This window comes from Drosophila subobscura, chromosome A (assembly GCF_008121235.1).
Source record: "Drosophila subobscura isolate 14011-0131.10 chromosome A, UCBerk_Dsub_1.0, whole genome shotgun sequence".
Classification (NCBI taxonomy): Eukaryota; Metazoa; Arthropoda; class Insecta; order Diptera; family Drosophilidae; genus Drosophila; species Drosophila subobscura.
In genome coordinates, this window is record NC_048530.1 from 4,971,460 (window position 1) to 4,982,264 (window position 10,805).

The window sequence follows — 10,805 nt, forward strand, 5'->3', positions numbered from 1 at the left end:
CAATCTGATCAGTGATCTGATAGATTTGGTCATTCGCCCTTTTGCTCAAACCCTGTAAGTCTTATCGCTGGCTTTGGAAATGTAAAAGATGGCCAACTTTTCAATTATTATAATCACACTTTTCAGTATTCTTGGCATCAATTAATTATGTTTAGCGAGTGGCAAATGACTCTGTAATGCAGGTTTTTAATCACTACGCGTTGAGCAGTTTCTTGATTTATATTCTTACATTTTACATTTACAATTTGAGGTACTCTTACTGGCGGGCAATACATTAACATTGAGCTTAACATTATACAAAAAAAGATACATAAATAGGTAGAATAAATACGAGATTGTGTTGGCTGGCATTTGGCAGCTTATAAATTAGTTGGAGCAGGATATCCGGCAGATTATTTACGGCACAAGTCGTGCATTCGCATCATCGCCTGCGTAGTCTCCCCCGAATGATCCGCCTGTGGCGGCATCATCGTCAGTGTCTGCCACCAGGATGTCCTGCACCCGACTGCCTCCTCCTCGTGCTGCTTTCCGTCCATTGTCCAGCGTGTATAGTTCGCTTGCCTGCTAAACCAAAGAGAGAGAGAGCGAATGATTAGCAATCAATAAGGAATCGGGACCGACTCACTCTGGAGTTTTCGAGAAGCATTTCGGTAGCCATCTGTGAGCTGGACGTCTGTTTTGGTCGTAGCATTCGCTGGAGAACATTCGGCATGCCAAATTGCTGAGCCGAAAAGGAGGACGAGGCGCTGGTGGTGCCTGTCTCACTGCTGCTGTGGCTGTGGCCTGACGCCATCCCATCCATCCCGTTGGCATTGATGCTGACGCTGGCTTCATTCCTTTCGTGATCGATGAACGCTTTGCTGCCGATCGTCGACAATGGATTCTGGAAATGGAGGTTAATGTTGAGACCCGTGTGGCCGCGCTGCCGCCACCGAAAGTACATGTACCCAAGTACGACTGCCAACGAGCCAACCACCAGCACCAGGAGGGCCATCAACCACCTTTGGATGGAGGAGCCACTTGACTGGGGCCTTTCCTGCCTGCTTGCGCCCACCTCCAGTTCGCTGCTGGAGCCATGGGGGCACTGTTCGCCCTCGGCCACCAGCTGGCTGCCGCACATGCACTCGTACCCATAGTCGGCCAGGATGCACATGCCGTGGCAGTGCGAATGCTGGCACGGATTTGTCGCTGGCATCGGCTGCCTCGATCTGCCGGCCACCACTATGTCCTGGGCATTGTTCACATTCAAATTGATGGACTTGCAGAGGCGTTCACCGTAGAGGCGACACCGCACCGCCTCCTTAGAGCCGAGATTGACAATGTAGGCGTGATTCTCGTAGATGCTCAGACCCGAGGGCTGCTTCAGGGCCGGCGATTTTTGCACCATTACCTCGGGCCTGCGATGTGGCCCCGAACCGGAGCGTGACCTGTAGCTGATCCTCTCGAGGGTGCGGCTGTGCATGTCCAGATAGTAGAGCTGCTGCTGGTGCGGATCGAGTGCCAGGGCCGTCATATAGCTGTCCTTCTTGTGCAGCATCAGCTCCTTGTGGCTGCCGTCGAGACGGGCCACATGCAACTCGGCGCTGGCATGCCCGAAGCCCTCCAATCGCATGGCAATGTAGAAGAGTCGCCCATGGTAGCCATCGATGGCCAGATGCCGCAGATGCATGTGTGTCTTCACTTGGAGAATGCGTCCGCACATGCGGGCGGTGAAGCTGCAGGCGTAAATCTCCTGCGAGGCACTGCCGCCGGCCAGGACATACACATTGCCGGTGGCCCAGTCGACGGCCAGCTTTGTGGGCGATGGCACAGCCAGAGCACGCGTTACGGAACCCCGCCGCATATCCACTTGATAGACGATGCCCTGCTCCTCGCTGGAGAAGTAGCCCAGCTGCCGTTCCATGTCCACGTCGAAGCCATCGATGCGCGAGTCATTGGCCGACCAGGCCACCTGCAGCATCATCGGCTGCTCGCTGAGATTGCGCACCTCGTTGTAGCTGGTGAAGAGCAGCGTGGCGCCGGCCTGTAGGCTCTTGCAGCTCACCCGATCCTGGTGAAGCATAAAGTCCGCATGGCACTGACACTGATAGCCACCGTTGGTGTTCTCGCATATTTGGGCGCATGGCTGATTGCCCTCCAGGCACTCGTTCACATCCACACAGCTGCGCTGATCCGTGTCCAGGCGATAGCCATCGAAACAGGAGCACACGGCACCAGTTGGCGTGGCACGACACTTGTGCTGGCACACCGGACGTCCGCCGGCGACGCTGCTGGCCTTGCAGGCTGTCGCACACAGCGGCCCCTCATCGTTGCCATTCTCGCAGTCGGGAAAGCTGTTGCACACCCGCGACATGTCCACACACTCGCCGTCGTGGCAGTCAAACAGATGCGGACGGCAGGCACGACTGGCCGCGGTCCAGGGCTGGCTAAGAGTCTGATTCTGGATCTTGTCGCAGTTCTCCTCATCGCTGCCATCGCTGCAGTCCTTGGCGCGATCGCAGCGGAACTCCTTGCGTATGCACTGCTTTTCGCTGCGGCACTGGAACTCATTGATGCTGCACATGTCCCCACAATCGGCCTCATCCTCGCCGCGAGGGCATTCGGCGGTGCCGTTGCAGCGCACTGCCGGATCCAGGCAAAGCTTCAAATTGCTGGCACACTGATAGAGGGTGCCACAGATGTTCGCCTTGGACGGCGAGTCATGAATGCCGCAATTGAGCTCATCCGTCATATCCCCACAGTCGTTGTGGCCATCGCAGACGAGTCGCCTGTCCAGACACTGGCCCAACATGCAGCGGTGCATATCCGCCGGACACTGACGCTGTCCGCACTTGTCATGCTCATCGGAGGCGTCACTGCAATCGATGCGGCCATCGCATTCCCAGCTGCCGGCTATGCAGGCGCCGCTGCTGCACTGAAACATGCCCAAGTCGCAGCTGGCCGGTGAGTCGCACTTGCTGGGATTCTCGTCTGTGTTGTCGCCGCAATCGTTTTTGCCATCGCACATGAGGCTCTGGTCCACACATTTGCCATTGTCGCAGGCCAGCTGATGGGCGTGGCAGCTTTTGGTTTTATCTGAAGCGAAAAAGACAGAAATCAGTTGAGAATCTTTCGGAATGGTAGCAGCGGGGCTTTGGCTCTTACCAAACTGCGAGCAATGCAGCTCATCGGAATTGTCGGGGCAATCTTTGTGGCCATCGCAACGCTTGTTCTTTTCCACACAGTCCTCGGCATTATGGCACGCAAACTGGCGATTTGTGCACATAACCTTTGGCTTTGGCTTATGCCCCACGTCGCAGTCCTGCTCATCGGAACGATCCACACAATCCTGCCGGCCGTTGCAGCGATGGGCCAAGGTCAGACACTCGCCGCTGCTGTGGCAACGGAACTCACAGTCGAGCGCCTCCAGGCAGGTGCGATTGCTGGCATCGCGATACACAAAGCCCACGGGACAGAGGCAGGTGGCTGCCAGTCGTCCCACGCCCACACAGATGTGCGAACAGCCGCCATTCTGCTGCCGACAGGGATGCTGCTGCTGATGCAGCTGCTGCTCCTCCCCGATGCTGACGCTGGCCGCCAGGGAGAGACGCCAGGGAGCCCCGCCCATGGACATGGGGTACTGGCCGTGCATGTCGCCGTCGCCGTCTCCGCGGGATGGCACCACATCGATGCGCTTCCGTGGACCCATGTTGCTCTTGTGGGCCCAGTAAATGGACGCGGAGCCAAGTTCGCTCCAAAACAGATCCTGATGCACCAGGGCCAGGCTGTAGGGACGCCGCAGCTTATTGCGGAACATCAACGCCTGCGTCTGGCGATAGTCCGTGTACTTGATCATGCCCATGTCGCTGTCCGACCAGTACAGCGTATGCTGCTCGTAGTCGGTGGCCATCTTGATGTCATCATCGCCCAGCTCATCCTCGAAGACGTGCGTCGGTGTACCCCTGCCGCTCAGTGGCAGTCGATCGATGTAGCTCTGCCTGCGCGCCTTCAGCGCCACAAACAGATAACCATCCGCGGGCATCACGCTCAATCCAATCGGTGACTCCTGGCCGGCAAAGAACCGGATGAGGGCGCGGTGTCGGGTGTGAAAGGAGTACAGCTCCAACACGCGACGCTCGGCATCGGCCCAGTACAGATTCTGGCTGATGTGATCAAAGGCCAAGGCACTCACATTGCCCAAATTCGAACGGATTAAAGTCCGCAGTGGTTGTCCGTGTCCCTGTCCCTGGGCCCGTCCCTGTTCCGGCTGATACTCCACAATGATGTGGCGCTCATTGTCGGCTATGATCAGGCTGCCATTGACGCTGTTGTACACCATCTCGCTGATGACACAGTCCAAGGCGTGGCTGGCACTCACCACATGCCGGCCAAAGGCCGTGTGCTCAATCTCCAGCAGGTACTGGCCGACACCCACAAACAGTCGCTGCCTCTTCACCATCTGTATGCAGCGCTGGTGATCGGGCGCCAGTTTCATGCCGTCGGGACAGGCGCAGCTGTGGCCGCCTGCCTCCGGCTCGGCCAGCAGGCACAGGTGCGAGCATCTGGCGGAGGCACAGGCATTGGGTGTCTGCGGCTGCTTGGCCGGATGATAGATGTGCACCGCATAAATGGTGCTATCCTTGGCCAGGACACGGTGCTGCTTGCCGGAGTACTTGTGGCAGGCATGAATGCTCTTGGTGACCCAGTCCGACCAGTACAGCTGATCCTCGTACACGGCCAGGCCGTACGGATGCTTCAGTATGCCATCGAGCACGGTGCGACGGCCGCTGCCGTCGGGTCGGACCGTCTGGATGCTGCCCAGCTTGGCGTCCACCCAGTAGATCCTCTGCTGGTGCATGTCCACGACGATGCCGTTCGGCCAGTGTATGTTGTCGCTGACAATTGGCGTGGAACGCTCACCATTCATGGAGGCGCGCACAATCATGGGCTTGACGCCCCAATCGGTCCAGAACATTTGGCCACGCTGCGGCCAGAGGGCCAGTCCGCGCGGCTGGTGTACATCCTCCGTGACGAGCACCACACAGTTGTGGGCATCGTGCGAGCAGACGGCAATGTGTCGCATCTCATTGTCCGAGAAGTAAATATTCTGCGTGAGCCAGTCTACGGCCAGATCCTCGGGGGCGTCAAGACCGGAGGTGAGCAGGATCTCGGAATGGCTGCCATCGGACTTGGCCTTCACAATGCTCTCGGCCTCGTTCTGAATGTTTGTCCAGTAGACGTGGCTGCCATCGTAGGCGACGCCAATCACTTTGCTCAGATTCCCGGCCACCTGATAAACGTGATGCCTGCTCCAGTGCTGCTGCCCGCTGCCCAGCTGCATGCCCATGACATTCATCTGTGTGGTGTAGAGCAGCAGGGGATGTTCGCTGGCATTCGAGATCGTTGCGCGGCAAGTGCGATTGTCCCGGGCCAGCTCGTAGCCAGGATCGCACAGGCAACGATACCCGCCGGAGGTGTTCTCACAGCTCTGACTGCATAGCTCCGGCTCACGCTCCTGGCACTCGTCAATGTCCACGCACTTGTTCCCGAACTTGGCCAGACGAAAGCCCGCAGGACAGTGGCACTGAGCACCGTCGACAGGCATCATGTGACAGGTGGCGGCGGGCGGACAGGTCTTGCTGCTGCAGTCCGGCTTGATGTTGCATGTCTCGGACTCATCGCTGCCATCCATACAGTCACTGTGGCCGTCACACACTTGGGCCAGCTGCAGGCACTGCTCCTTGTTGCGGCACATGAACTTACCCAACCGCGGCTTGCAGAGATCCACTAGGAGACAATATAGATGGATATGTGGATACACAGCACACAGGGCACAGGAGTGCAGTCAACTTACCACAACCATGCTCATCGCTGCCATCGCCACAGTCATCGACGCCGTCGCAAAGCCACTGCTTACGCTGCAGGCAGCGGCCATTGGGGCAGATATGGCCGCTGCAGCTGGCCGCAGATTGTGTGCTGCAGCCGGCCAGCTCGTCCGAGCTGTCCGCACAGTCAGGCTTGCCGTCGCACTGAAACTCGATGGGTATACAGCTTCGATCTCGCTGGCACATGTACTGGCTGAGGCTGCAATTGCGCGCCGGCAGCCTGCGGTAGCTAGCGAAGCGCGCAGACACTGGACAATTGAGCTCATCCTCGCCGCCTGGGCAGTTGTCGATGCCGTTGCACTTTAGCTCTGCTGCCAGGCAGGCTCCATGTGGCTGGGCGCACGGAAACCAATGCGGCTCCCGGCACAGCTTGTAGTCTGTAACGGAAATGAGGTTAGGTTGAGGTTGGCCATCGTGGAGGGGAGGTATGGAAAAATGGCGTCGCCCTACCGCAATCCAATTCATCTGTGGCATCGGTGCAGTCGTTTCGTCCGTCACACATCTTCGCCTGTAAGATGCAGCTACCGTCCCTGCACTGGAATTGTTCTTCATCGCACCGCGTGTTCGCTGATCCCGACGCGGCGGCAGCAAGCGCACAGAAAATGAGCAGCAACATTGCCAAACGGCACCACCAAATTGGGCGGCAGGACAACTGCGGCTGGGTAGGCCCATGGCCTCCATAACGTTGCCTTCGCACATTATAGCAATTGGAAGATGTATTTGCGTTGCTCCCGTTACCGACCCCGTTGCATACGGTTGCTGTGCGAGAGGTTAGGTTGAGCATTTGCCAATTGCGGGATCTCATGTTGCGCCCACGGCCTTATATTTCACTCCGCTGGGAATGCAAACGCGTGCCTACGCACATTCAACACAAACTCTAACGGGTTAACTATAACACTTTTATTCAAACTTTTACAAGAGAACCAAAAACGAAAAAAGGAACAAAAAAATATGGCTTGCAGCTTGCAGAGCCGAAAGCGAATTGAACGAAAAAATTTCAAGGTCAGGCCGGCTGGCGGGCAATCACTCCAGCTTGGAACGGACCCGTTAGAATAGTGTGACCGCTAATGTCATAAATACCAAACTTACATTTTACATACATACTTATACATGTGTAACAAGAAAAAATACGTAACTACAAAGAAATAAACAAATGAACTCATTTCCATTAACAACTTAACTATGTGGGCTTTACTGATCCTTGTTGATACTGAAGTAGCATCTCATTGACGACTTGCTGCAATATTTTCGTACCCTCCTCCACTGGCGGCGGCATAATCCTGTTCAGCAACTCCCAATTGAAAAGCGGCTGAACCAAGTTCTGCTTCATGGCAAATGCCGGCATCATAATGAGGAACCGACGGGGTTCAAACTGCGCTCTCAGTAGCGGTACGCTAATGTGATTCTCGACGATTTCATGGTCCTCGAGATCATCCATGTCCCAAAAGTTGTTAGCTTCTTCCGCATCCTCATCGCTCATGCGCCGCTCTTTGACCGGATTTTGCGTCGGCCTGCGCTTGCGTTTCGGTGGTGGCGGCGCCGCGGAGCGATTGGCCACTGGCTTGCGCTCCTCCACATTGTATTTCTGTTCCCAAAGCTTCCTCACCTTGCCCAGTGACATGAACTCAGAGCGCGAAATATCGTTAATATTATTATTTAGGCTGGACATAGTCTCATCAATCACTCCCGTGAAGAATCCGCTCGATTCTGTTATCCATGTCTCCGACTCCTGCTTGACCTTCCTCTTTCGCGAACGCGGTCCCGACGCGCTCGGCTGTGCCTCTTCCTGTGGCGCCTCAGCGGGCGCTTCGGTATTCGGCTTTTTAAGCTTAGCCGCTGCTCTACATTTCATAGTTGTTGGAACTGCTGACACCTTTTTTGTGTTTTTTTTAACTACCTTCCACGCTGACTTCCTTTTTCCGGTTTTTGATGGCTTCTTTTTTATACGAATCGGCGAAACTTTTTGTTCTGCACTGCTTTGCGCTTCTTCCCTTGGGTTTTTCATCAAGTCTAGTGGAACGGATGAGGCCACGTTGATCAGCCATTTGGGATCGGTATTCCACGGCATTTTGATTTACAGCAAACGCTGTAAACTTACTTTGTCTTTTTGCAAATTGGTTAAACTGTGTGCCCACACCCACGCGTTCTATTTGCGATCAGCTGAGTGTGTTGATCAGCTGAGTGCGTTGATCAGCTGGTGTGCAGCTAGCCCGCTCTTGATTCAAATTCAAAATCAAAATGAAATGGATTGAATTGCAGCCGCAATTAATCATTTGCGCCGTGATGTCATCCACATCGCTGGCTATTGCAATGCGAAACCCACGAAACTCAATGACCCATTGCAACAATTAATAACGGTCGGACACGCTGGTACCTGGGTGGATTTATGAGCGACGACATATAAACAAGACCAAAGCATTTTAACCGGCGCGACCGCAAAATGTCATAAAAACAAAACAAACAAACCACCAAAAACCAGAAGAGAGCATTTAAAGCAATATATCTGAAATGTACGAGTATAATTAAGGAAAGAGAGCCCCCAAGCCCAGGCGCAAGCGCGACAACGTTTGAAGCAGCTCCCCCAGCGTTTCACACGCCGTAGGGGGCGTGCCGCAGTAATAAAAAGAAAAAAAACAAAGCAAAACTCAACCAGCAAATACTCCATATGGCACAGCCGACGTGGTTTTTCCATGGCTAACCAATTTGGGGACGGATGACTTTGAGTGTCGTGGGATACCGAAAAAGAAAAAAAAACATGATGAACATGGAGTCTAAGCCTTACCGCTCGCCCTCCTGCCTGACTATCCGTTGAGTAATGGGCCATGTCCGTCGACATGCCGTGGCAAGGCGTTAAAATTAGTTGTAAAAAAAAAAACAGAAAGAAAGAAAATAATATTTGGGTGCACAATATAATTCACTCTTAGAAGCGTATAAAAAGTAGAAACGGCAACAGCAGATTCCACAGTTGCTCGTCGGCATCCATTCAGTGTGCAACTACAACTAATCCTCCGCAAGGAATTCTCAATCCCAAAAGCAAGACAATGGCAAGTGCAGCAAGGACAGCATCCTTCAATGGCCAAAAACACATCCTTAACTCTCTCTCTCTCTCTCAAACAGAACTTCAACGGTTTGCTCGCAATTGTTGGTGCCTGCCTGGTGGCCCTGTGCGCCGCCGATGTCTCCCACTTGTCGCGCAGCTACTTGCCGCCGCAGAGCATCGGCTACAATGGTGGCTACAATGGCTACAACACGGGCTACAACACGGGAGGTTACTCCGCCTATCCAGGCTACTCGAATGGCGGCTACTACACCGGCTCTGGCTCAAGCTATTCCTCGCCGCTCATCTCGTCCAGCTACAAGAGCTATGTGGTGCCGCAGTACACGGCTGGCTATGCAGCTCCCTCGCGCACCTATCTGCCAGCGGACACTGGCTACTCGGGCTACTCCGGCTACAATGGCCTGGACACCAAGTACGCCAGCAACGGTGGCTACGTCTACTAGTTGGCCACGAAGCAGGACTGTGATCCATCCAGCAAACGCATATTAATCAATTCTCCCTTTTTTTTTGAAGCTATTTTTGTGTGCAATAAAATCTAAAAAATATAAAGGAGCACCTAAGTGACTAAGGGCGGAGTGCTGTGTCCATTGTGGATGCATTGAATATGCCAATAGCTTTCAATAGTTAATGTTTATTGGAGCTTTCTCTCTGGCTGGTCGTGTCTTTACAATGTAACAATGGAGTATGTAGGTGGGTGAGTGTGTTGCTATTTCGATAATCTCTTGGTGTAAGTGGGTGGTTGTCTTCTAGTGGTTGTGTTACCTTGGCATAGGCTCGACGCCGCGTCGCAATTGTCGCTGTCGAAGGCATCCGGAAGGGTCGAAGGGCTAATTACACAAAACGAAATAAAAGGACAAAAACACCAATAAATAAAACAAAGTGTTCCATGCAGTTGAATTTAACTGATGCAGCCATTACTTTTGCTTGTCTTCGCCTTCGCCCTCGTTGCTTACGTCGTTGTCCTACTTGCGCTTTTTCTGCGCCTGATGCATCGCCTTGAGCATCGAGCTGCGCCTTGAGCTGCGCCTTGAGCTGCGCCTTGGGCCTAAAGGATTGGCTGGAGCTGCAACGGCAGCTGCAACGGGAGCAGCAACGGGATCTGCAACGGGAGCTGCAACGGGAGCTGCAACGGAAGCTGCATCGACGATGGCAAGATCACGTTGGCATTTCCTCAATGCAGCTATCTCATCGTTTAACGCCTTCTTTTGCTTTTTTATAGATTGATATCTAGCTCTCAAAATGCGATGTTCCACAATCTTTCTTTGAACCGCTAGTTCCAAGTTGATGGTCTCGCGCGTTAACTTAATATTTGTTGGCTCCATTATTACTTTGCAAAAATACAATTAAACGAAACTAAAAGAAATTGCTGATGCGGTGTCTGTCACTCTGCTTAGCGACGGAAGGCTGTCGATATATTAAATATTTATTCGAATTGTCAAAATCGATGGTGCAGCTCTTCTCACGACCCGAAAGTCCTATCGATGGCTTTTAAAATTAGAAAAGTTAGAGAGGTCGAATGCCGATTTGATTTTCAATTGTTCTGCATTATGGAAATTAGAAATTATTCATTCTGTTCATCATAGTCATACTTTTGTATGCTAAACTTTTTTGATTTAAACGTTAATTGCACAGCCAGATCCCACTGCGGCTAAGCCCATTGATATTGCTGGAGGTGAGCAAACGTTGGCAATGGCTTCACCCTGTGCAAATTCACCTTGGCTCTGGTTGCGCTAAATTCCCATATACATATGTATATGGGTTAGTGGTGTTATCGCAGCGCTCTCTCACACAGACGCACGCATGCACCAAGCGTTTGGAAAGAATGAGCGAGAGAGTGGGTGGGGAGGCGGCGCACTATGGTCCAGACGACCACTTTTCTTGGC

At 53.4% G+C, this 10,805-nt stretch overlaps 3 protein-coding genes across 6 annotated transcripts; 1 reads left to right on the forward strand and 2 right to left on the reverse strand.

The window, feature by feature from the left end:
- Positions 1–145: 145 nt before the first annotated feature.
- Positions 146–6,847, reverse strand: LOC117903082 (putative vitellogenin receptor). 4 transcript variants are annotated; one of them, XM_034814882.1, is made up of 6 exons: positions 6,315–6,847; positions 5,834–6,241; positions 3,145–5,766; positions 948–3,075; positions 626–883; positions 146–564 (listed from the first exon to the last, which is right to left on the reverse strand). In XM_034814882.1, exons 1-6 carry the CDS (start codon positions 6,667–6,669, stop codon positions 393–395), a joined length of 5,943 nt encoding a protein of 1,980 aa, XP_034670773.1. In that variant the 5' UTR covers positions 6,670–6,847; the 3' UTR covers positions 146–392. The 4 variants fall into 4 exon arrangements, with proteins under 4 accessions (XP_034670773.1, XP_034670774.1, XP_034670771.1 ...); XM_034814883.1 differs by having other exon boundaries at positions 146–561; positions 6,315–6,846; XM_034814880.1 differs by having other exon boundaries at positions 626–3,075.
- A 165-nt stretch (positions 6,848–7,012) lies between these two features.
- LOC117903088 lies at positions 7,013–8,010 on the reverse strand. Its single transcript, XM_034814896.1, has one exon. It carries the CDS (start codon positions 7,930–7,932, stop codon positions 7,045–7,047), a length of 888 nt encoding a protein of 295 aa, XP_034670787.1. The 5' UTR covers positions 7,933–8,010; the 3' UTR covers positions 7,013–7,044.
- An 819-nt stretch (positions 8,011–8,829) lies between these two features.
- LOC117903092 (prisilkin-39) lies at positions 8,830–9,417 on the forward strand. The gene is made up of 2 exons (XM_034814899.1): positions 8,830–8,908; positions 8,982–9,417. The coding sequence occupies exons 1-2, from the start codon at positions 8,906–8,908 to the stop codon at positions 9,363–9,365; spliced, it is 387 nt and encodes a 128-aa protein (XP_034670790.1). The 5' UTR covers positions 8,830–8,905; the 3' UTR covers positions 9,366–9,417.
- The last annotated feature ends 1,388 nt before the right edge of the window (positions 9,418–10,805 follow it).